The 25,263-nt window shown below is 54.3% G+C and overlaps 8 protein-coding genes across 8 annotated transcripts; 4 read left to right on the top strand and 4 right to left on the bottom strand.

The window, feature by feature from the left end:
- Positions 1-104: 104 nt before the first annotated feature.
- CABS01_06680 (ion channel protein) lies at positions 105-2,498 on the bottom strand (the record flags this gene model as incomplete). The annotated part of the gene is made up of 2 exons (XM_060540045.1): positions 105-2,115; positions 2,161-2,498. The coding sequence occupies 2 exons, from the start codon at positions 2,496-2,498 to the stop codon at positions 105-107; spliced, it is 2,349 nt and encodes a 782-aa protein (XP_060403729.1).
- A 1,495-nt stretch (positions 2,499-3,993) lies between these two features.
- On the top strand, positions 3,994-5,121 carry CABS01_06681 (uncharacterized protein; the record flags this gene model as incomplete). The annotated part of the gene is made up of 1 exon (XM_060540046.1): positions 3,994-5,121. The coding sequence occupies one exon, from the start codon at positions 3,994-3,996 to the stop codon at positions 5,119-5,121; it is 1,128 nt and encodes a 375-aa protein (XP_060403730.1).
- Positions 5,122-8,303: 3,182 nt separating this feature from the next.
- CABS01_06682 (uncharacterized protein) lies at positions 8,304-8,875 on the top strand (the record flags this gene model as incomplete). The annotated part of the gene is made up of 3 exons (XM_060540047.1): positions 8,304-8,467; positions 8,522-8,596; positions 8,656-8,875. 3 exons carry the CDS (start codon positions 8,304-8,306, stop codon positions 8,873-8,875), a joined length of 459 nt encoding a protein of 152 aa, XP_060403731.1.
- A 942-nt stretch (positions 8,876-9,817) lies between these two features.
- CABS01_06683 (Zn-finger in ubiquitin-hydrolase) lies at positions 9,818-12,039 on the bottom strand (the record flags this gene model as incomplete). Its single annotated transcript, XM_060540048.1, has 2 exons — positions 9,818-11,035; positions 11,089-12,039. The coding sequence occupies 2 exons, from the start codon at positions 12,037-12,039 to the stop codon at positions 9,818-9,820; spliced, it is 2,169 nt and encodes a 722-aa protein (XP_060403732.1).
- Positions 12,040-14,755: 2,716 nt separating this feature from the next.
- CABS01_06684 (uncharacterized protein) lies at positions 14,756-14,959 on the top strand (the record flags this gene model as incomplete). The annotated part of the gene is made up of 1 exon (XM_060540049.1): positions 14,756-14,959. The coding sequence occupies one exon, from the start codon at positions 14,756-14,758 to the stop codon at positions 14,957-14,959; it is 204 nt and encodes a 67-aa protein (XP_060403733.1).
- Positions 14,960-16,813: 1,854 nt separating this feature from the next.
- CABS01_06685 (uncharacterized protein) lies at positions 16,814-19,967 on the bottom strand (the record flags this gene model as incomplete). Its single annotated transcript, XM_060540050.1, has 2 exons — positions 16,814-16,914; positions 16,970-19,967. The coding sequence occupies 2 exons, from the start codon at positions 19,965-19,967 to the stop codon at positions 16,814-16,816; spliced, it is 3,099 nt and encodes a 1,032-aa protein (XP_060403734.1).
- A 1,095-nt stretch (positions 19,968-21,062) lies between these two features.
- On the top strand, positions 21,063-21,269 carry CABS01_06686 (uncharacterized protein; the record flags this gene model as incomplete). The annotated part of the gene is made up of 1 exon (XM_060540051.1): positions 21,063-21,269. One exon carries the CDS (start codon positions 21,063-21,065, stop codon positions 21,267-21,269), a length of 207 nt encoding a protein of 68 aa, XP_060403735.1.
- CABS01_06687 (uncharacterized protein) lies at positions 21,114-21,608 on the bottom strand (the record flags this gene model as incomplete). Its single annotated transcript, XM_060540052.1, has 3 exons — positions 21,114-21,171; positions 21,296-21,378; positions 21,498-21,608. The coding sequence occupies 3 exons, from the start codon at positions 21,606-21,608 to the stop codon at positions 21,114-21,116; spliced, it is 252 nt and encodes an 83-aa protein (XP_060403736.1).
- Between the last annotated feature and the right edge of the window lie 3,655 nt (positions 21,609-25,263).

A 25,263-nucleotide genomic window follows, 5' to 3' on the forward strand; every position in this document is an offset into this window, starting at 1 on the left:
TATGAGCACTAAGTGTGATAAAATGTCTGAACCGGCCAAAGTGTGTCTCAAGATTACATACGTGGTGAATATCGCAATACAAATGACAATTCAGAAAGGGGGTATCACGATCTCAACAACTCATCAACCTCATCCCTCCCCTTTCTCTCATCAGCCAGATCCCGCTCCCGATCCACCGTACTCTTCCTCTCGAGCTCCTCGCCGCGGACAACGTCAAGCTCGTCTCGCAGCTTCTCGGTAAGCTTCTCCAGGATCCACTCGCACTCCTCCTGGCTGCCCATCAGCGGCGACTGCGAGCCGACCCAGGACCACTTATCCTCGTCGGGGCACTCCGCCTCCATGTGCTCTGCGTTTTCCTCATCGACAATCCCGTTCCGCCGTCGTTTCTTGGCTGCCTTTTTCGCCTTCTTCTTGGAGTGGATGTGCGGGCGCGCCTTGCGGTGCGTGGCGGAGCTGGATTCGTCTTCGCCTATGAGTTTGAGGTACCACGCCCACTCGGCAAATGTATATCGCCGCGCGGGCTTCTCTTTGGCGTGTCGGCGGACGGCGGCGATTTCGGAGATGAGGAGAAAGTGGTAGTCTGCGCGGGAGGCTGGGAGGGCAGAGGTGGGGTCTCGGACGCGGGAGAAGGGGCGGCGGCGGCGGGTCGTGGTGGTGTTGTTGTTTGTAGTGGTGGTTTGGCGGTCACGGGGTGATGGGCGGGCTTGGGAGTCTTTTGGTTCTGGCGAGAATGGTGGAGGGGCGCGGGAGGTTTCGCGGTCTAGGACGGTGGAGTAGGCTTCTGTCTCGTCGCTTTCTTCGTCGTTATCGTCGTCGTCGTTTTCTTCCCGACGTATGCGGCGGGCGTTGGAGAGGAAGCCCGGCGGGAGCGCGTCGTCTTCGCCATCCGAGTCTTCATCGGAGTCCTCGTCGGTGGGGTGGAAGAGGAAGCCGCAGGTGAGGCGGTGGAGGACGGACATTAGATCCTTACGGAAGCCGCGTTCGCCGGGGAGGATGGTGATGTTGCCGAGCTCGAGGGTAGCGTCGCGGACGGCCTTGACGACGGTGTCGCCGGCGTTGGAGATCATGACCGTCATGGTGGGCAGGGCGAGGAGGGACCAGAAGACGAAGAAAGCTTTACCTGAGTTGGAGACGGGGGTGCGGTCGCCGTAACCGATCGTCGTGAGAGTGACAAAGGCAAAATAGAAGCCCTCGAAATAGGACCAGTTCTGGTAAGGGCGCTCGCACTCCTGAAAGACTTTTGCGCCGACGAGCCAGAGGACGAGCCAGGAGGAGAAGGAGACGGACATGGCCATCCAGCGGCGGCGGGTCGAGGCTTGGTGCTGGATCTTGCGCATGAGGTTGAATTCTTCCTCGCGGCGCGCGAGCTCCGTGCCGGGTAGAGAGGGAGACGAGGCGGCCGAGGCGGAGGTGTCGTTGGTTTCTGGGTGGATGGGCTTCAGGATCTCGTCTTTGCCCTTGCGCGTCATTGTGCGGATGAGCTGGCGGCGCTTCTTCTCGACCATGCGGGCATCGAGCCTGCGGCGGCCGCGCTCGAGGACGAGGCTCCGGATGGAGCCGATGACGAGACCCAGGGAAATGACGCCGACAAGGGCGTAGGGGATGAGGAGGGCGCGGCCGAGGGGGGATGCGGCAGCAAAGTCGCCGAAACCGACGGTGAAGAGGGTGACCTGGGCCCAGTAGACGGCGTCGAGGTAGGACCAGCTCTCAATGGTAGAGAAGACCAGGGCGCCGACGAGCAGGTAGCAGAGGAAGAGGATGGTCTGGAGCATGAGGGTGCGCTGGGCGGTGGTGAGCTGGAAGTCCTTTGCGTAGTGACTGGTGGCGGCGCCGTAGACGGTGACAACCATGAGGGAGGCTGTGAGGAAGTAGAGGATGGCGGCGAACATGCCGTAGTAGAAGGCCTGTGAGAAGATGTACTCCTCGGCGGGCTCGATGACGAGAGGCCCCGCGGCGGTGGCGTTGAGAGCGACAAGGCAGATGGCGGACATATACCAGCCCACGATGGTGATGGGTTGGGCCAGGGAGAAGCGAACGCGGCGGGCCATGTTGAGGAGGAGGAAGACGTTTGAGATGATTGCTATCGCCAGCTGGATGGCGTTGACGATGATGAGCCTGCAAACATCGTTAGCCTCGTGTCAGTGTTGACGGATGGCTCACACATGAGGAGTGTGAGGAATCGTGAACAACACGAATGTCTGGATGAGACGGGGGTCTAACCATTTCGGATCCGGCTCAAAAGCGGCGGTGGTGATGTCGGTACCGGGCGGGTAGTGCTGTCGCCAAGGCCGGACGAGGGCACAAATACTGAACGCCGAGGCAACGGGGCCGAGGGTGCCGGCGATCATGGGAAATGCGGAGGAGGCGAACCACCACCGGCTCGGATCGAGATGTGCGACATCGTTGGCAAAGCGCTTTCCGCTGCTGCGGGGGTTCTTTGACTGCTCGAGCTGGCCGATGCGCTCGTCAATGTTATCGCCCAAGTCGGCGTCGTTCATGGCGGCGTCGAGGTTGGATCGAGCGGCGAGCCGCGCGGGGCAGATGAGCGGGTGCGGTGTGGTGGATCCGCCGAAGGTGAAGGCATTCCCGGCTGCTGCAAGCTACCTGGGTAAGATTTCTCAAGAACACGACGCTAGAGTCTTGTGAACGATGATCTTGACAATTCTTGGCAGTAGTTAATAACCAAGTTGAAGAAGAGGGGAATTCTCGAAATCTCCTTTTTCTCATCGAGGTTGAGGATCCATAGAGTCGAGAGTCTAGACTCCTGAAAGTACTACCGGTATCCGTGCTAGCCGGGGTGCCCCAGACGGAGGGGGATGAAGGCACTTCGCGATGACGTCTGTTTGGGGGATGCCGAAGAGGGTGTGCACTCGCGCCTTGCTTTTCCTCTCGTTCTTCTTCCTCTTCGCGTCTACTGATCAGATAACTGAGACATGTCAAAAAATGTGCTCCAATACGTAGCGAGGAACGCAACGGACGGGCGTTTTGTTGCGTGGCCTAGTTTAGATTGTAAACGGCCGGATGATCTCTGTCTGACCATCTCAGATTCTCGAGTGTGTGCTTCCCTCGCGAGATTCGGCGATCTTCTGTCTTTGAAGAAATATTTGGCCGCCAGTTACGCCGTGACCGTTTGCACCATTCGTCCTTGGCATTCGAACTTATATATATCTTTCTTCGCTTGGCATGCAATATGCCCCCCGGGTGGCATGTCGCCAACAGATTGGTGTCAATCATCAGACAGATCAGGTCACCCATGCCTGCAGTAGGACAGAGCTCATGATCTCTCCCGAAACAGCGATCCCTTGGCTCCATTTCAGCGGTGGTTGCTCCGGCGCTTGGGGTCAAATTCTTAGGTGGTGCCAGGACACAGTAGCACGACGTAGACGCTACTGCAACAAAGTGGGAGTCGAAGGGGACCCTTGACTAAGAACTCGAAGCTTAGCAGAGGTGACGTGTGGGGGACAGTTTGCGGCGGTGCAAACACGAAGGCTGGAGAAATGGGAGATGATGGTGGTGTGGAGGAGACGGAATGGCCGCTGGTTGGTCCGAGGGTGGTCCCTTTACAACTTAGTGAGAAAAAAACGCGTCTGGGGAATTGCAGTTGGTTGTTTACTCAGATAACTAACTCACTCAAAATCATACACTTACATCCAAGGTACTCACATCAGTATGAGTGTATGAGTGAGTGAATGAGTGAGCGACCAACTGAACATGAGTATTTCAGTAGCTCGTCCTGCTATTGTCTCATATTCATAGACGATGAGAAGATGGCCGGCACCTTGGCTGTCGTCTCGTCTGCGCCCAACTCATGTCTTTCAACGAAGATGTTTCCATCTTGACAGGCCTGACATCGAGTCCGTCGATGTGCCTTGTCGCTCCTCAGGGGCCATCACAGTAGAGTATATCTTACTCCATCCCACCAGGCCATGACTTCTGTTTAACGCAAATATCAGTCTTCACAATGTGAACCGTCATCCCGCCGCAACTCCTTTGATGGTGTACATCCCGCCCTTCTCACCAACCCCGGGATACCTGACCCCCATCCCCCACTTCCTCATGCCGTACCCAACGGCCGTCATCAACTACCGATGGTCCCCGTCCCGATCCGAGTCTCCGGTCTCCACCCCACCGGAAGCCGAACACGACCCAGAACCCGACTTCAACTTCACCACGCCTCTCACATGGCCCACTCCCTTACACGACGTCCTCGCCGGCTACACCTGGATCACAGAAAACCTCCTACCCTCCGGCACCAACTCCCGCCGCGACATATACGTATACAGCTCCCACGCCGGCGCCAGCATGGCCACCTCTCTAGCCCTGACTGAGTCCCATCACCATGCCCGCATGGCCGTCCGTGGACTGATCGCCTGGAACGGCATCTACAACTGGTCCATGTTTCTCCCGGACCACAAGATCAACAGGCCCGCCACCGCGCGCAGCAAGAAACTCCCGCCACGGCCTGAGGAAGGGTCGGCGCTGCATATGCTGCAGATGAAGATGGAGAACCTGTTTCGCTCACCGGTAGACCTGTTCGACCCGTTTGTGAGCCCTAGTCTCCTCTTCCAGACGCCCGGCATGAACGCGCCGTCGAGCTTCCTACGGGCAGAGGCCGTGTCGTCGTTATTGGAACGGCTTTCCTCTGTCAACTCGGACGTGAAGCCGGCTGATATCCTTGGCCTTACCGAAGGGTTGATGATGGCAGCGCCGAGGCGGAGTGCGCTTGTGTTCCCGCCGAGAAAGTCGACGCTCAAGCTGCCTCATGCTTTGTTACTCCATGATACCCCGACTGAACCTGTGACGAGGCGTAAGACGACGACGAGGAAAAGCAGCTTGGCATCTTCCATGGCTGGAGAACTCGCTTCTAAGACGGCGAGGAGACGGAAGGTGGCAGGGCACACGTTTGAAGCCCAGGCTACGGAGCTGGCGGGGTTGATGAGGCGGAGCTTGGAGAAGCTGGAGTTCAAGGCGAGGCTGCAGTGGGACGAGGACTTTGACGTGGAAGCCGAGGCTGAGAGGCGGGTGACTGTCGTCGAGGTTGGTGCGAACGAGGGGCTTGAGCTTGGTGAACGTGGGGAGGATGCCATTGCGGAGTGGTTGGAGGACAGGATACGTTTGTGATACCCATCAATTCTCCTCTCAATTCTTTTTCTCCCCTTTGAAGGGCACCGATCAGAACTTATCATGGCGCAATGGGCTTTTCGTCTCGAACCTTCTGTACGGCCATGGCATGGGGCATGCTGATGGTGCCGTAGCAAGACGTGGTCATCAGGGGGTTGACTCTGAGCTCTCAGTAGCCGGTCCATCCACACAATTTGGGGCTGTATATACCTTGGGTAGATAGACAACCGGGTTATATGGCAGGAAGGTTTTGGATTGAACTGGCATACCTTTCTTCCCAAGGCTGTGCGCAAGTTCACCTACCTGCCTCACCTCCATGCTCCACACCCGGATGTCTTTTCCATCTCCCGTCCATACCCTCATGAGGCGCTCCAACTCGCTTTGCTTTCACCAGATGAGGCGGTACCGCTAGATCAAGTGCGCTTGGTCTAGTGGTATCACCTCAGCATGCTGAGGGAAAGCAAATATCCCGATCGGGCCCTCTCTGGTTGCCTCGCGGGACGCGCAAGTTCGAGCCTCGCTCGAGGTTGGGCGTGTACCAATCTTTTGCAGTTTTTTCGGACTTCATATTTCTTATCTGCTGTTGTAGAATATGGTTATTGTATTGTACTTTGACTTTGCTTCATGTAACAACGGGTTTTGGTCGTGATATTAGACTTTGGAGTCAGTGGGGTAGGGAAAGGAGTGTCAAAATCACAAAAGGAGGCCATTCACAATAATCGCCACTAAGTATACTGCCTCGAGTAGCTCATTTGTCTTCAAAGCATGAATATTCGGCGTATGGGTTGGAACTGTAGGCGCTCGCGAACGACCACTCTCGGCCCTTGTATAATGCCTTCAACTCTTCGTCCCATGGCAGCCTAGGTAGTGACATAGACACCGCTCATCCTTGATGAGATATGCCGCTGAGCTCAGAGGCTGAATCCATGGGACGCTAGAATCGCAAGCTTTTGCGTCGTTCACTATGATGCAGACACTTGCGCAATTTCTCACTAGCCGATGGCCCGTAAAACTTTGTCGGGGCTTACGACTTTTGATAACTAAGTGTGCCTTATATTGTGGTTGTTCAAGAGCAGTACTGTATGCTGAATTGATTTTAGTCAAAATAGAAAACAAGTCAACAGAGCCAAGGCTCAAACGTTTGTAGGTGGTAGCCTTCTGATTCATATCAGTACCCTAGACGGCCGAACCACTTCTCCAACCCAGCACCGGAAATTTGCAGCCAGACATAGACCTCAAGTTTTCGCGTATACTATGCTCGAATATTCTTCAACATACCAATTATCTAGAAGTCTTCACTACAGTTTCTGGTTTGAGCATCTCGCCAATTTTGTTTCCTGTGCGCAGAAATCGGTAATCCGGGTCAACTGATGATCGCCACTCACCAAGGGAGAAAACTTGTAGTAGTTCAGAGTAGAATCTCTTTCTCCTGCTTAATGGTAAACACCCCAGAATTGATGCTCACTAACTTGCTAAGTATCTTTGATTATGTAGGGACCAAACAATAGCACGTGCGTTGTGTGGAGCGAATGGTTCGTTGTATTGGTCGAAACGGCGCGTCTTTTCAAAATGCAGACTGACTCTAAATGTTTTGCGAAACCTCCGTCGAAAAATTCTTGCACATGAAATTTCAGGGAAATTTCAGGGCTCCTTGTTTCCCTTGATTTCCATCCGATTGCTACTTTTTGGTCTTTATGCTTTCTTTGAAAACTCCTCACGAGAGATACCAAACAAGTAGCCAATCTTCAACAGAACGCCACATTCTCGATGAAGGCTGCGAGTGGCTTCGCCAAGCCAGGAGAGTACTATGAGCTTGAAGAAGGGGAGGACTCCTTGCTCTTTGACTGAACGATGCAATATCGATGTGCCATATCGCTGAGAGATATAGCAATCAACACTGTCCAAGGGAGGGTACACACGAGGATGTTTGGGGTATCAAGACCCGAAACCCTTCCCAAACAGACACACAATATAATCGACCCTGCAAGCACGGCGTCCTGATATCTATCTTGGCGATTATGATGGTATATCGTTGACGCCCCGACTCCATATGTGACCAACCCAAGAATCAGCACGCCAGTTGTCGGGCTCGAGAGGGTATGGGTGATGACCTGAGCCAGTATTAGATGTTGATGGATGTTAGCCATGGCTTCGATAGCTTTGTGTTGGGTACTGACCTTTTCCGTCATGCTTGGTCCCAAAGTCTTCTCTATCAACGAGTTCTCGCCGTACATATGGTCGCCTTCGATCGATAAGCCTGCGTCTAAAGTAGACTGACTGCGGGCTGTCTGACTTCGGTGGAGTGTAGCGGCCAGGTCTAGGGCTATCGACCCAAGCAATATTGATCCCTTCGCTAGCAGCACTTTCACTGGTTTCTTCAACTCGTCGATGTCGTCGCGATCCAGATCGCTCGTGCAGGACCAAAGGTCCAAATCCCCCTTCTCTAGACCGTTGAGCTCGAGACCGCTATGCTCAATATCAGGTTGACCTAAAATCCTTCCTCCACGAAATTCCTTCAACACAGCGGCCAACACGTTGAAAAGTGGCGTGAGTCCGACAACCACACCAACGAACTTTAAAGTCATGTCTTGTAGAATCTCAAAGTGATCTGCTGAAGCTGTCTTAGCGAGCAAATTGGCTGATGTTCAGTGTTTTGGCGAAGTTGTGAGCCTGGAAGTGTGGCGCGGCCTAACCCCTCAATGAGATGTTCACGGAGACGAATCATCCTTCGAGTATGTGAGACGGGGCAGCGGACAGTCACAACCAATTAAATCTACACTGCCTCCTTTGACCAGCGTTAGGTAAAAGTAGGTCATTCAAGGGAATTCGATGTCGAGCTCTTTCCCCTCCGTCCTGTCCTCACCCCGCCATCTGACGTGTAGGCGAATACACGCAGCGCCGTCTCCTGCATAAACAAACCATCGTCAACTTCGTGGCTCTTCGACCCCAAAAGCAAACGTACATCTACCCTCAACCTAACCACGACTTGGCCAAATCCATCCAAATGAGCGATCGAGATACACAGAATCAGCAGCTTGGGCACCCAAATGCTCCCCAAGCGTCAGCGCCGGTGCCGCGGACACCCTTAAGTGTTATATCAACCATCATTGGGTACGCTTCTAGTAGTACATGGTCTGCGAAACAAACTCATTGCTAACGGAACCCCCTTCTTCTTTTCCAGAATGCTGCCTGACATAAATTTCGGGCCGAGAGTCAGCATGCTATGCCGTGGCGGCCGTGTCCTGACGATGCTGCGAATGATCGGCGGGATAGCAACAGCCATCACATCTATATACGTTGCGGTTGCAAGAGACGGGCACAACTTGGGCGATGTTGCATACACGAGGTATGTCCTCTCTGCTTCGGCCCTTGCATCTAAAGTACTAATTAGAGAGGATAGCCTTTGGTGCTTCGCACTGATTGGAGGCGCTGTCCTCTTCATGGTGTGGCGCCATATGTCAAAAATGCCCAATGCGTAAGTGTTTACACACGATCAAACAATATGAAGCTGACATCCATCTCTATCCAAATTAGCTATTCCTTTCTCTCCATCGTATTTTTCTACGCGACTCAAGCCACATTACTCGAGGGCCCAGGCCTAGTCCTCGACGGTATCCTTCCGGTGCTCCCCCTCGTTGTAGTCTCAGGGTCGTTCCTCGCCTCACTCTTCTTGAGCTTCTACAAAAACATGTCCAGTACACAAGCCGATGTGGAGCAATCCGCCTGGGACGTGGCTGCGTCTTGTCTGGTCTAAATCGGCGAAGCTCTGGAACGGGGCCGGGGATGACAAAGTCGGAGTCAGTTACGCGAACACGATGCTACGATGTCATAACGAGATGACAGCTGAATATTGGTCACTGGAAATGATATTGTACCATCTTGTACATGAAAGCATCAAAACATGAGAAAAAAAAAACCGGCGTTTAGAAGCAAAAGGCGCACCTGGGGACCCAAGTCATGGCATCTTATATCAATCGGATATCGCCACATACTATGTTTATGTGAGAGGGTTTGCTGTGGGTATCGCATGATTCTACCCCATTCGGCAGGATAAACTGCTTCCTGTAGATAGATAAAGAAAATTTCTCTTTGTTCAACTTTGTCTCCCTGGCATCGCTATGATGTCTTCAATGATCAAGACTGATCGTCTCCAACCGCACCCTTCAGTACTCATCAAGTAAGTATTCATCTCGCCCCATACAACTCAGTCCAGCAGCCTTAAACCTGGTGACCGGCAACTTCCACCCACATTTCTGCTATTCAAGCCTTCCATTCCAACTCGCAATTGTACAGAAAAGACCCTCCATATGTGAGTACCTGTTATACTGAGGAACCATAGACACCAGCATGTTCGCCCAGTACATTCCGTGATTCAGTCTAGGCCGCTCATGATACATAGAGCCCACCGTTGCTAATTGGAAGGATGAAAGACGCGATCCTGACGAGACGAGAGCTACGCCTGAGAGAATCAGACATTGTCCGGGGGAGACGAACAACCCGATATAATAGATACAGGATGCGGAACCATGGAAAACATCACAAATCGAGCGAGGAGAGAAAAGAAGCTCCTGAAAACTCATTGCTATCAATTGACCACTCTAATACTGTGTAGGTATCGTTAAATGCATGCACCGTGAGATGCCAAACCACCGCCCTCCTGTGAACGCCGAATTCAATGAACACCGTTGAGCAGGCTCTACTTTCTCGCCCTCCGCTTTCCCTTCTTCTCAGGAACGCTGGCGCTCCCTTCCGCGATTTCACCAGCCTCGATCTCGCCCGCCTTCTCCATCTGCTGCAACTTTTCTTGTCCCGATATAAACATGGACAAATCTCTGTTCATCTCCTGCAGCTCTGCCACCTGCTCCTTGTAAGACGCCTCGCTCTTCTTCAGGGCTTCGAGCTCGGCTTTGTTGTGTTCCACGCGCTTCATGAGCCCCTGTGTGACTTGCTTCTCCTCCTGCAGGGCTTTGCCCATGTTGCGGGCGAGTTCCTGGGCCTTGGTGGCCTTTGCTCGGTCGCGCTCTGCGTCCCGCTCGAGTTGTGGAATGACTTGCGTTTGGAGACGTGTCAGCTCCGTCTTGAGGGTGGCATTCTCTTCTAGAGCTGTGGTAGCTTGTGCCGATGCAGACTCGGCTATCGCTGCTGCTTTTGAGGCCTTGTCTGCCACTTTGCTGATCATCTCCTCAAAGTAGACTCGCTGTGACTCGAGCTGACTGGTCAGGAGATGAGTGTATTCCAAGCCAATATTGTCCAGCTTTGCACGGGGAACAGTATCTTCGTAACCGCCTTCCGGCCCGTGGTGATGTCCGTTGCTGCCTGGGAGCTCCACGACCTTACCGTCGCCCTTATCACGGATCAAACGATGTACCCACGTATCCCCAGCGTAATCCCATACATGCTGCGTCTCTAGCTCCAGAGAGAAGCTATGCGCCGTCTCTTTCCAGTGGTCCTTAGCATGGCCGCCCTTATATCGACCACAGCCGACATTTCCGCAGATCAGGCAGATCCATAGGTCATCGGTGGAATCGCAAACGCTGCACAGATTCGACACGGAAGAGCCAAATGGTTGTGTATATGGGTTTGATGGATCGTATGTGGTTTCGGGATTCGTGTGTCGGCAGACCGGACATCCTGAGCCTTTCCAATTTTGCAGGCAGGTACAGTGAAAGACGTGCTGGCAAGGAATCGTCATTAGACCTGTCGTATCGTCCATGCGCTCGAGGCACACGGGGCAAGTAGGTAGTTCGATAAGATTCGGGGTCGGCGGAGGGAAAGGCCTGAGACTGCTGGAGGCGACGACGGAAGAAGAGGAAGGCGTGAAGGGGTCGTGATTAAGGTCGGGAAATGTCCTGTTTTCTCGAGTCGGCGTCTCAAAGGTGATCGATTTAACGAAGACAACATGGCAAACTTGCGCCTGCAGAAGAGTCAGTTGCACGGCCGCGTCAGGGCTTGCAGTTGACTACTCACCTCCATACTGTTGAAGACCTTTCCGTCAAACTCCCTCTGCCACGCCCTTGCCTTCTCGCTGTTTCCAAACTTGAGGAGCACTAAATACCGGTTCATCCTAGCAGTCATGACCATTCGCCAGTGACTGATGTCATTCCTCCATTTCTCCCCGACATAGCCGATGAAGTCGCCCGGGCTCAGGTAACTTGGAACTGCAGGTATGCAAAGCGTCGTGCAGTCCTCTGCCTCGACGTCGTCTCCCTCTGAAGACGGCAGTCCCAAGGAAGGTGTTCCCTCCTCGTCGCGGTAAAAATGTACTACTCCCCAGCCCACTTCCGTACTCTTTGTGTCGAGAGGGACATATTTTGCCTTCGTGGAGATTCCAGCGCCACCAAATGTTGGACCAACGCCAAGGTCTGCCCCAGAGCTTGTTGCCTCGGCCGCCATTTGATCTGTATTCTCGTCGCTTTCTGACTCGATGTCGATGCTCTCGATGCTGACTTGACCAAAGCGCCAGTCCTTGACTGCCGTCTCTGGTCGGATCGCTGCCGAAGAAGGCGGGGGAGGGAAGCTCTGCGTACGAGCTCTCCACTGCCTCTCGGTTATCCTCTCGATGTTACTGCCACTATCTTCCTTGGCCGGAGCTCTGGAAGGTCCGCAGTCGATGAGGTTCGGGTTCGAAGTAGTTTCCGGCGCTCGGTGTGTGCTCGATCGATAGGTATCGGCGGGGTAGGGTGGTTCGAAGGGTTGTAGTGGTGAAGGCTGCGGTCGGAAGCTCGTACTCGGCCTCTTCGAACTTTTCCTGGAATGCGCGGGAAGTTCAGCGAAGATGTTGGCGCCTTTCGGCGGAAGCCACACGTCTTTACTGAGGGCTTCTTCCTGCTGTTTCCCTTTGACGACGTTGGTGTCGGCGAGTGCGGGGCTTGAAGTGGGATAGAGCTCGAACTTGAGGTGGTAGAAGAAGGTCCGCATAGCCCTTCTCAGCCTCGTAGGCTGCCGTGAGACGATGCTGGTAGACTTTGAGACTCAAATGCTGCGTGGCTGGTGTAAAAGACCCCCCAAACTATGGAGGCAAAAGAACGCGAGTTTCCAAGTGTTTCCAGGACTTCCACGGGCTGTTCATGTCGCGGCGCAACTCACGGAATCGGGCAGGATAATTATGTTGTGGGGAAGATTTCAATCATTTAGGCGCGAGTTTCGAGGAGCTTTAGGAGCGTGCACTCCGCAGCCCCACCGGTTACGGACCTCGTTCCATCAGGTACGTCACTGATAAGCGATAAATGGGTCAACCTCCAGACAGTGACATTCGCATCGCAACAAGAAATGAAACAGAAATATCACGGTACAGCAATGCAAAGTGTTTGAGACTTCAATAGAGTCTAGTATTGACGCTTTCATGAGCGTATGAGTGCCTAGCTAACTTCTAGGAATATGTGAAGATATCATTCAGAACCATTGTCCCGCCGTAATCGTAATCCATTAACGCCATGCCTCGTACAAGGCAACTTCCCCATCGCTGACCCGTCGCTTACTGACCGCCACGAAGACGGAGGACGAGATGAAGGGTTGATTCCTTCTGGATGTTGTAGTCGCTCAGAGTGCGACCATCTTCCAGCTGCTTTCCGGCGAAGATAAGACGCTGCTGGTCAGGAGGGATACCCTCCTTGTCCTGGATCTTAGACTTCACGTTATCAATCGTGTCAGATGACTCGACTTCCAACGTAATCGTCTTTCCAGTCAGCGTCTTGACGAAGATCTGCATACCACCACGCAAACGCAGGACGAGATGCAGGGTGGACTCCTTCTGAATGTTGTAATCCGACAAGGTGCGACCATCCTCAAGCTGCTTTCCGGCGAAGATCAAGCGCTGCTGGTCGGGAGGGATGCCCTCCTTATCTTGGATCTTCGACTTGACATTGTCGATGGTGTCTGAAGATTCAACCTCGAGCGTGATCGTCTTGCCGGTAAGGGTCTTGACGAAAATCTGCATACCACCGCGAAGACGAAGAACCAAGTGGAGAGTGGACTCCTTCTGAATGTTGTAGTCGGACAGGGTACGACCATCCTCAAGTTGCTTGCCAGCAAAGATCAAACGCTGCTGGTCAGGGGGGATGCCCTCCTTATCCTGAATCTTCGACTTAACATTGTCAATAGTATCAGAAGACTCGACCTCAAGGGTGATGGTCTTGCCAGTGAGCGTCTTGACGACTACAGAATGGATTAGCAACCACATGTCTGGGGGCAGCATGGATGTAGAGCAACTTACAGATCTGCATACCACCACGAAGGCGGAGAACCAAGTGGAGGGTAGACTCCTTCTGGATGTTGTAGTCGGAGAGGGTGCGGCCGTCCTCAAGCTGCTTGCCAGCGAAAATGAGACGCTGCTGATCGGGGGGAATGCCCTCCTTGTCCTGAATCTTGGACTTCACGTTATCGATGGTATCGGAGGACTCGACCTCAAGAGTGATGGTCTTGCCGGTGACTGGGAGGAAAGACGTCAGTTACTAATGGGAATGACGCTTGGATGCCTGGATGACTTACGGGTCTTGACGAAGATCTGCATGATGGCAACTTCGCTGAATTCTGATGTGTGGTGTTGCTCTTTGGTATTACTGAATGTAGTTGCTCGTAACCGAGTGATCGCTGATGAGAGATTCGTCGAGCGGAAGTATTGTGTAGGGGATGTGATGGGGAAAAGGAGGAGGGGAGAAGGATGAAGAGGTGAAGTGGTTTAAATACCGAAAGGCAACCAAGGTGTCAGAGAGATGCGGCCTGCCTGAAGGCGGGAAGGAAGGAAGGACCTGGAGCCAAGTTGGGTGGTGGTGCCTTCCTGGGTGCTTGGTGACTGACTGGCCGCGGAAGGCAAGGAAGGCAGGGAAGGAGGGGTCTGATTGGAGGCGCAGGTGTGAGAAAGTGGGGCAGGTTATGCAGTTAGTGGCACTGAGTGCCTTCTTTCTCAGTTCTGAGTGCCTTGTCTGGGGGAATGGCGAATGATTCATCAGCAACTGCGCAAGTGCCACAAGGCGCTAAAGTAGGCAGGAGCAAGCCGGAACCCTCCAGAACCAGGTGGGCCATTTTCTCGGAAATCCGTACATCTACCTCCAGACTCACACAAATCTCAACCCTCAAAGAGGTAGAAGAACCTCTTCCTTGGTCCTTATCGCACGCTTCTTGACCACGAACCTGGGAAGGCTGGAACCCAGAGTGCTGTGCCTGATGTCTCAGTTGCGACTTGCGCTGGAAGGTTGGCCACTCGTCGCCGCCGCTTCTTTGATCAGATGGTCTCGTTCATGCCGCCCCTGCGCAGTAGTCCCAAGGTCAAAACACACGCAAAAAGACAGCGAGGTGTACGATCTAATCTGGCATACCCGTCTGAGTGTCAGCTTCCACAAGATTTTGACATCTTTGCCTTAGTTTTGGTGAAGCTGCAAGACGACTGAATTTTGGACAGGCAAACCCCCCGCGACCTCGATACCGCTAGTCTCCTGCAGCGTCTCGAGAATGTCACTGATGAACTGATGGGTCGCAAGAGGCCCACCGCCAATCCCTGTACCTACTCCGCCTCTTCCCGGGCGTCCTCACTTCACCTCTGTTTACCACGTCCAACACGACCGGGAACAATCGTCACCGCCGACGACAGACACTGGGGCTGAAGACTTCGCCGAGCGCATCCTGAGGAATGCCCACGATGCTAGCTGCCGATAGACTCGATACTTCCCATATCGAAATCAAGCAGGCTGGCAAGGCTGGCTTCGGTTTGACACCTATGACTGGAATTCGTCGTGTCTCACCTGCGCTTGACGGATTCCACGGATGCCAGCCAAAAGTCAAGCGTAAAGAGCGAAGAGCAAAGAGGCACAAAGGGTCAGAAACAAGTCCGAACCGGCTGTGACTGTCACTGACAAACAATCGCCCCACCCGCCACCCGGATAGGCAGACCGTAGCGGCCAGGAAACAACCCCAACTTGAGTCCTCGTCCACTCAACACGCACTCAGACTTAGAGGCCTCAAGCAATGCAGTCGGCAGCGAACATGAGAATCGCCACCTCCAGAGCCTCTTGGTTAATCTTTGCCCCGTCCGAATCGCTCGCTTGCTAATCCCGTCGCCCCCATACAAAGCTTTTCTCAACCTCATCCCAAGTCGCCACGATGCCTTCCTTTCGACTTGGCCGGCGAGTTGTTGAATGTCGCCGGCCACTCCTCAATCCTCACCCAACATAACACGGCCAAACACTAAAGTGCGGAGAAGGACCGGCGAGACCGGGGTGGCAGGTGAAATGAGCCGACGTCATCCCAAAGGCCACTGCACCCCCAACCTCTCCCGAACCCTGATTTTACGAACCACCGCCCGAGGCAGACAGACAAACAGACAGTTTACCAATACTTCAGCCAAAGACGAGAAAAATCATACGGATCCCAGTTCGGCGTCTCCAGACAGACAACCAACTCATTGAAAAAGTTGTCTTCAGCATGATCAGAAGAATGCGAACCTCCGTATCCTCTTCCGAAGCGATGCTTTCGTCAGCCGAGGAATGAAGCGATGGCGACATCGGTCTTTGCTCGCTCGTCGCTCGGGCCTTATCGCGACATCTGTTCACGCGCTTTCCTTCCAAGGGGCCAAAAGGCGACGTTTCGCCCACACGAGCGAGACACACCTACACACCCCGCGCCCAGCACCGCCCCCGTCAATACCTGGGAGACAATGGTACAACTACAACCCGACCACGTTGGATGCACTTTTCTTCTGCAGCACAATCACCACCACCATAAGCATCCTTGCCCCTCCAGCCACTCTTCTCATTGGTTTGGGCGAAATCGAACCAGAGGCCTAAGGGTGTTGTCCCCCATCCCCATTTGCTGCGATAAGGCCGTTCTTCCCCTCATTGACCCTGCTTTAAGCCCGCAGAGGTTCGTTCCCCAGACTGACTAGATCACGTTGCTCTAACCTAGTGTGGTTCACCACGTTGTGGGCTGCACGCCGAGGCTTGCATTCTGTCTCATCTGACCCTCATATCTCCCTGCCGTATCTCATTGACCTCTCAAGATATCCGTACCGGCGTACATGCATCTCACTTGGGACAAAAGCTTCACATCTGGGACACGGGCTGGACAAAGTGCATAGTAACTCATTGTATGAAGGGCGCGAAACAAACAATCTCGATATATCGATTTTGACCCAAGTTAACTACAACAACGTAAAATGCCGATATCGGCCAATTGTGCCTCTCCAGTTCTCTGTGTGAAGGTTTTTTGTTTTTTTTGCAAAAGGGCCCTTCCAACGCCCAAAAATTCCAATGCATATCATAATCGTCTATGCTTGCTATGCTCTGTCATTTGCATGTCGTGCCGGCATGATCGTCTCCATGAACGTCCCTGGCGCATGTCGCGTCTCTCTTTGCCGCAGCGCAGCCCTTCTCGCCTGCGCTCGACTCCAGACCACCAACCCCGTTAAGCTTCGAGTCATACATTCGTAATTTGAATCATGATAAAAGGTCGTAACACATCGCGATGAATCGTCGTGGTGGGGAGGTGACCAGCCGAAAAGAAGTGAAGTGAAGAGGTGGGGTAGAGATCTTGTGGTGTGTGTGTGTGTGTGGTGTCTCGTTCAACGCCGTCGCTGTGACTCGAAATAACAAAAGAGATGCCAACAAAATTTGCCCACCCAGGGGCTTTTCAAAAAAAAAAAATCATAATCTCAAGAAGGAAAAGTAAATGGCAGCAATAATAATAGCACAGTAGAGGACAATCAGTTGGCGCGGATAACGAGCTTTGACAAGAACTTGTTCGACAAGCAGTCAAAGTCGTTGCGGTCAAAGCTGGCGTCGGGGCGAGTACGCAAGTATGCCTCTGTTTGGACTATTAGTGGTCTGCAGATACAATGGCCAGAATGAGTGGAACTTACCGTGCTTGATGACATGCTGACGGACTTCGGTCATGGCCTCGCAGACAGCGACGTTGTTGTTCAGGAGGTGGCCGTGCTTGGCGGTGTCCCAGTCCATAAAGGCAGGGAGCTTCTGGGAGATGGCGTGGAAGAGGCCAACAATGACACCGACAGGAGTGGTCTCCATGTCATTGCAGAACTTGTTGACGGCGGCCGGATCGGGAACACGGTAGTGGCAGTCGAACTGCATCTCCTCCCAAACAGCGAGGAGAATGGAAGCCAGCATGAAGATGGTGGGCCAGTTCTTGAGACGCTCACCGCTGTAGACACTGGAGTACAGGGCAGACAGCTCCTCGAGAATCTCCTTCTGAAGCTCACGCCACATGTCGGCCATGGCACATTTGATCTGGAAGTTGATCATGACGGGGGCAACGGTCTTGCCGTAGTACTTGGAGTCCTCATCATCAATCTGGCCATCAAGCTGAACATCCTCGCCTTGGCTCTCGACCATGGTGATGTGCAGGGTGAGGTTGTAGGCAAGAACGAGCTTCAGAGCCTTACGGATGACGGGCATACGCTCCTTGACGTAGTAGCGGTGAGCAGTCTTGAGGATCTCGGTGATGAAGGGAGTGCCCTCGAAGTGATCCTCGATGAAATCCTCAAAGCCTCCATCAATGTGCTTGTCAAGATAGTCGGACAGAGCCTCAACGGAAACGCCCTTGGCACCGACATCGAGTCTCTCGGTGCGGATGTCAAAGTCGATGGGCTCCTGATCGGTCAAGCAGGACTCAACCCAGTCGACCTGGAAGCAGCTCTCATCGGCCACGTAGACCTCGCGGACGTAGACGGGGAGGGCAAAGCCGTAGCCGTGAGTGATCCACATGACGGTCTCGTTCTGAGCGAAGCCCTTGACATTGTAGACCGAGACACCACGTCCAAGGTGGCGCTCATAGTCGGCCTTCCAGTCCTTCATGAAGTAGCCGATATCCTTGATGTCAATACGAGTGCAAGGAACCTGCCACAGGCGGGCGTGAGACGGCTGGCAACCAGCACAAGGCTCACCCTTGTCACAGGTCTTCTTCAAGAACTTGCAACGCAGGCAGGCACGAAGCTTTCTAATCTCACTGGCCTGCTTGCGCTGCTCGGGCAGGAGAGGACCCTTTCTGCGGCCAACCTTCTTGACCTCAGTGCCATCCTTCTTGCCGGTTGAAGTGCGGCGAATGACGGCCTTGGTAGCCTTGCCGGTGACGGGGCTGCGCCTCTGGCCCGAGTTTCTCCGGGCGGTGGTGAGAATTGGGGGAGACGTGGCGCCGGAGCCGCTGGCGGGAGTTGGCCGGGTCGGAGTAGTCGTCTTGATGGGCATGGGAGCAACAGCTGCTGCAGGGCTGACTGTGTCGTGGTTGTGAACGTGGGCGTGAGTGTGAGTGTGTGCATGAGCGTGGCTGTGAGTATGAGCGTGGTTGTGGTTGTCTCCGAAGCAATTGCGGTGAGATCCGGCATCGACGTATCCATCAGACTCGGGGGAGAAGGGAGAGATGGGGAAGGGAGCAATCTCCTCATAGCTGCCGAGTTCAAATGAATTGGCGCCGTCCGACGAGTCCGAGTTGGTTCTCAAGTGAAGTGTCTGGCTGGGGTTGAAGATTGCCGCATTGGGCTGTGCCTGTTGGAAGTGGTCGAATCCTGCTCCAGAGCCTTGTTCAACGACCATTGACCACCCCTCTCCATTGCCAGTGCTCGGCAGGGACAGGACCTCGAGGAAGGTACCCGTGGGCGAATTGCTGCCGATGCTATGTGACAGACCGTCGATTTGCAACGCTGAGGCAGCGGCTTGAATATCGTGCCAGCTCTCCATTCCCAAGCTCCAATTCATAGCCGGAACAGTGTCGTCCATGGGGGGCATCGTGTTGAAGGCGGATGCGAGTTGAAAGTTTGCGGCCTGCAGCGCCTGGGTCGTGGCGGGGAGAAAGTCGATGGGATTTGTCTGGAAGCCCGGGGCGTATGGGTTGTATGTTACGGGCATGTAGGCGTCGGAGACATATTGGGAGTAATCGGGCAATCCATGAGGGGCCTGTTGTTGCTGATGTTGATGTTGTTGCAAGGCCCAGTCGGTCAATGAGTTGACGGGTTGTTGATATGGTGAATGATGCGAGTGCTGGCTCAAAGGTGAGGAGCTATGTGAAGGCGAGTGGGCTTGTTGGTCCTCGGGAGGACTCGAGGCTGCGACATTGGAGGTCATATCCAAGGGAATGGGCCAGATCCTCTGAGCGGGCATGTTGGTGACGCTCTGGGGGCTGTTCTGGGATGAGGGGATTTGCGAGGCATAGGAAAACCGGTCCCGCTGGTCGAAGGAGGAGAGATCCAAGAGGGCGTCGCCTCCACTCGTATCGAAGTTGACGTTCATGTTGGGTAAGATCAGTCGTGGAAAAAGGACCAACAACGGATAGGTGTAAGTCGAGAAAGGGGAGTTTGAGCAGAGATATGGCCTTTTTCCCCAGGACACCGCTCTTTCGTCGGGGTGGTGGTGAAGTGGATGAGGGGAGCAAAAGACCTTCTTCGCAGCGGCGACAAAGGTTTTGGGGGGAAGATGAGGTGGGTAGGAAGAGATTCGGGTGGTGAGAAGGGCGAGAGACTTGGTCGGGGGCCCCAAAAGCGGGCATGCGTGGGTGAAGAGGAACGACGACGAGCCCGCGAAAGAAGCGGTGAGAGATGCAGTTGAACCTCCAGCCCCGGCCGGGAGCAGGAGCCAATGAACGGGGCCACAGCTCCTTCTGCAGCTGCACGAGTGTGGGGCGGAGACGACCGGGGGGTGTCGCTCCAAAGTTGCGCCAGTGGGAAGGAGGTGGGAGGGTTGGGTGGGTGGATTGCACTTGCACACTCGCACTTGCACTGAGGTGGACTGGACTGGACTGGACTGGCAAGAACTGGCAAGAGGATGGGGAGGAAGCTGATACTTTCTGTATGGGAAAGAACTGGACCGACCGGCCCCTACCACCAGTAGGCCATTGGACCCATAATCCATGAAAGTGGGGTGGGCGGCTGCTCACGAGGGCCACTTTGTAACTCGACTCCATCCAATCACTCCAGCCGCCTCCGTGTGGGTGAGACTGTACATCATCCTCCTCGACACTGTATTTTTGCAGGCGCTGGGCCAAAGGGTTGACGGCTACGTCTGGTGGTCTGGTAAGAAACAGTGGGATGAGCGGGTTGTAACACATGTCGCTAAGGTAAACATCTTTTCTTCCTGGCTGGAGCCTCTCTCTCTCTCTCCAGCTGCCTCCATCTGCCTCTGGGCTCTGTCTGCCCTTCATCATACCGATTAGGTGCTGCTGGAAACCCTGTCCATGGCGAATGGCTGGAAATCGATATTGGAAAGCGAGACATGGTTGTAGCTCTGGCCATGTACGTACCTTGAGGGTCGAGTGTCTTCCATTTTTTTGGACGGGACGGGACTTGGAGGCTTGGGGCTGCCATCCATCTTGCCGTCCTCGCACCCACGCCATCTGCCATCCGCCGCAGCCTCCAACGGTACGTACCTATCATGGTATCGCAGCCTCCATCAATCAGTACGTACCGGATCCACCCTGAGAGCGTTAATGGAAACGTTCTTTTCCGCCTTTGGCGACGTCGCTGAACCCGCCCGCCCAACCGCCCTCCGCCTCACCTCACGGCCCTCACCTTACCTCGCTCTAGTCTGCCGTGAAGTGTCTTCCACATTACCTTCACCATGTCCCGCCTACCACCACGTAACGTACCGATCAGCGAATACATACAGAGGTTCCAAAGTCACTTTTCCTCTCAACGCCAAATCATGCCGTCCATTTTCTCTCTCTACTGTGTAGATCTCACGAATCATGAGGCCCGCGTCGGATTCCTTTACTCCCCGTCACTCATTGTGGTTTCTTGCCTCTCTCCTCTCTGTCTACGGCGCAGTCGCACACCCACCATCTTTTCTGTCGTCTCTGGCGCTACGGATATCGTGGTCATACCTGACCGAGAGCCCACATTCCAGAGCTCTCCTCGTGCCTGCAGCAAACAGGCCGACGAGGCCATAGTTTAAAACACCAGGTTCCGGATGATGACTTAGTGCCGCCCCAAGGGTCATCTTTCTCTTCGGATGATTCCTCAACAGCGTCAAACGCGACTGACCCCAAGTTGCCTCGAGGCTTTAACCCTGAGCCTTGAGGAACCTGATACCCAGGCAGAGCTCGGGCTCGAGGCTCGACCTAGAACCAGAGCTGGCTGGCCATCGGCACTTGCAACACCCAACCCAAGCAAAGCCAGACAGGCTGCGTCCTCACAAGCAGGCTCGCCTAGCCTCTAGGTGCAACTTGCGGTGCCCCTACAGACCTTGAGCTGCCAGAGACGACCTGGACGGATCTCGCCTCTCGCTTGACGCTGCTGCAGCCGCCACCACCGGCCACCTCTAGCGTCTATCATCAAGCACGTCCGGCATCAGCTATTGATCCCTCCTCCGAAGAAACATAGGACGAGCCTGGACGGCAAACACTGACGGGGTCATCCCAATCAGTCATCAGCCGCGCAAACTTACACTTAGACCTAGCGGGCTGCCCCGAGGCATTCGTCCGTTCCTCGCGACACCACGAGCTACGAAGGCCACGGACGTTGACCGGCTGCTGGCCAAGGCTCCATTGATCAGCATTCGACTGTGCTTCCCGTCCTCGCACAATCACAGTGGCATCACCTCACCTGTGACCTGTGTGGCTTGTACGGACACAGTCAATGGCTGATGCGTCTGCGGTGCAACACTCACGACGTGATTCAGGCAGTGGAGGAAGCACCAAAAAGGACAGCGCACCCTGCACAGTGCAACGAGACTTGACAAAGAACGACGCCCACGGCTCCCTCTGACACTCTGGGAAACGATCAGCTCACGGCATTGGATCGGCTGCTGTCAACGGGCAACTCTATCTGCACCTCGCGTCAACGGCACGTTGGCCCTCAATTCAGTCCTCCTATCTGTCTTGTCATCTTCCGCCAGGGCCCCGTTCGCTTCATCGCCCTTCACCCATGAGTGAATTGATCCTCCACCCGGCCAACCGACGATGCTATGGAAATGCCATTGTTGCCGCCTTGTTTCTACAAGCGGCAACGCCGAACAAACAACTCCAAGGTGGAAGCCGCCCGCTGGTAGCCTCGGTCGATAAAACTTAATAAGCCCTTGGCCGCGATGAAAACCTGGCTTTCTCGACCCTTACCATGATGCCAAGTCCACAATGGGCTGGGGTAGAGTCAGGGCCACCACTCTCACCACTGACCAGACCCTTCGGAGTTTTCAAGCCGCCCCCTACCACCGCAGTTAGAGCCCCACGAGCCAGGACTAGAGCAGCCATTGATAAGTCGCCTGTTGCGCAAGGTTTCGATCGCAAGTTGCCGCAGATCTGCCATGGTACATTAGCAAACGCAAGGATGAAAATCTTCTCGTACGGGCTCCAGTCGATAACGGATCCAGTGCCCAGACACCTGCAGCTAGCGTGGTACTCTATGCGAGTTGCTTGACGGCGAGAACAGACCATTCGTAGCTGCGACGTCGCTTTTCACGCCTGGATAGGCACTGACCTGCTAACAACAGTCGGCTCAACAAAACCAAACGAGCTATCGCAGATTCGCACACCAGGCGAAGCCCCTCGTCCGATGGATTGCATCTTCGCTACAGTACGAACCCCGCTACGAACTGCAGATAGACAAAGCCACCATTGGCAATGGCCGGCTTTGCCTGGCCCTGTCGTGCCTGGGGCCCTGGGCTTCTGGCGTAGAACGACCTGATGTTCCCGATGCTCCTCTCCCCCCACAAGCGTGGAGACTACCTGCGTCCGGATTGTCTTCTTGCAGACCCCGCCACTGCCAGGCCCTGAGCCTCGAGGGGCTCTACTGCATTGCTGTTGGCTGTATCGGCATTCCGAGGCACCAAGGTGCCCAGAGCTATTCGTATCTCGGATGGATATCGACTGTCATCGATGCCGATTGCGTAGGCAAGGCCGGACTACGGTGCGCGATACTGCCATATTCACGGTGGACGGGTCATACGGCCCAGTGGAGAATATCTCGCGGGAATAGTTTCTTCCTGGCGGATCGCTGAATCGTGTGCCAATGATCCGACGGCCTGCTGTCACGGTTGTTACCCTCCCGGTGGTTGGTTGAATGTCCAACCACAGGCTCACAGTACAAGGTGGATCGTGGAAAGCTGGTGCAAAGACCATTGCGAGGCTTCAGCAGATCTCCCTCCTCTGGCTCGAACAATGAGGGGGGGGCAATGGGTGCACAGCCCTCAATCTGTCAAACGAACCAGTTGCAGATGACGAAACAAGTCGCAGTACAGGGTCCAGGCATGTTCAACGAAGAGCCGAGCTTGACGCGGTACGGCCAGCGGCCAGCGGCGACTTAACACGACGAGTTATTCCCCACCCGTATCACGGATAATGTCTGGAGGTGCGTCGCGATATTGAAAGGTTGTTGCCAACCAAGGTATATCCCGACTCCGAAAGGCATCCCATTATCTCCTGCTTCGACCGACCGATCAACGTCGCAAGCGGGAGTCTCTCTTAGCCCTTCATTGCCGCGAACGCACGTCTCTCCAATTGGCTTTGCCTGCAAATAAGGCACATCAGATCTGCGTCAGTTCCCCGATCGATGTCGCTTGTTCCCAGTACACCCGTTCACGGCCGTGGCCAGACCCTGCACACGCCAATTTCTCTATCAAAAAGACGCCAGACTCCAGGCATCTCAGTCTGTAGTTGGTCCAACATGTCCACTCCGAAAGGCACCGTCTCTGATGGCGATTTGTGCCACTTGCCTCTTCTCGGATACCTGCATTCATGGCATAACGTCTTGCACATCATCTCGCATACTATACTTCTGACCGTTCATGTTTCTCCAACTATGACCCTCCTCGACGGAATGCCATGACGCCGCCGGACCCTACACGGACCTGACATTTGATGGGTTTCTAGAGAAATCGCGGTGACAAGTGGCATGAAGCATTTATCCGCCGAAGCCGATGTTGTACGAAGCTTTGAGTTCGATACTACGGAGCCGTTTGTCTCGTTTGAGATGCGAACCTCGTGCCAGAGTGAATCAACCACATACCAACATGCCAGCTAAATTCGACCGACACTGAGCGGAGCAGCAGAAGGCCAACGAATTGTCCGGCAGCAATGCGGGCGAGAGTCATTTTCCCCACGATCATTGGTGCAGGTCAAGGGGAACCGGCAAGGGGCTGCTCAGGCACAGTTGTGTCTTCCCGCCATCCCCCATGCCCATTGTACGGCAAAAGAAACCTGCTGCAAGCCATTCCCTGGATTTCGAATGTGCGGTGTGAGATTCTCGTCTGAAAGAAAACGCCTTCGTAGGGCCGTCAACCAATCATGCCGCATCCCATGTTGGCCGTTGGCGGGATTCGTCCGACGACTCTCTATGCCTACTATCTACCTTGCATTACGTGATGCAAGTAATGCTTCTGGACCGTTATGAGAGACAGGAGGCTAATCGAGACTCGTGGCTGTCGCCTCGAAGCATTGGCTCGAAAATAGTTGGTTTGGTACCTGACAATCGATAATTGGCTGATCTGTGTGAGCCGTCTCGATTGATTTGGTCGGGACTCAAGTTGATACTTGGTCAAGTCAAAGGCGAGACGCAAACCCTCAATTGATTGAAGACGGGGCCAATTGAGGGTCGTTAACCCCTCCTCAACCCCTCCTCCGTCGGACGCGGGGCACGGAACTCTCTCCCAAGCCCTGCCCAACTTACGACTGCAATTCGTCTCTCTGACAACCAACTTGACGGAATCACGATATTGCTAGTTTCGCGGGAACTTGGCGACAGAGATGTCGATGCCAATGCCTGGCATCGAAGGACGTTCCTAGCCGAACCTAGCCCGAGGTCTGATCACTTGATGGCCTCAAAGCTATAACGGCGCCATCCGCCTCTAGTGAGGGTGCTCGGATCTCTCGAGATCTTGACCGCTTGTTACCCCCTCAAGTGGTGTGTGGTCCAAGCTGCGCAGCCACCTCAAAGGGGTTCAAGAATGCCACCATTCCATTCAGAAACGGACCAAAATACCCAGTGTGGTGGGTTTTGTGAAGGCATTTGCAAGGTCTATTCTCCGCGCAGCTGGAATGCTGCTGAAGATAATTTGCATGCCTTTCCTTCATGATTCTTGACACATGAACGTCTGTCTGCTTCCTTGGCCATGCAGGGACGCACAGCGCTGCGCTGGCTCCAATGGTAATCCCAGGCGCTATTGACCGCTCTCTCTCTCTTTCACTATACACTATGCGGAAAAACTTGTATGCCGCAGG

The sequence above is a fragment of the Colletotrichum abscissum genome, assembly GCF_030869225.1.
Source record: "Colletotrichum abscissum strain IMI 504890 chromosome Unknown Scaffold_14.1, whole genome shotgun sequence".
NCBI classification, from domain to species: Eukaryota; Fungi; Ascomycota; class Sordariomycetes; order Glomerellales; family Glomerellaceae; genus Colletotrichum; species Colletotrichum abscissum.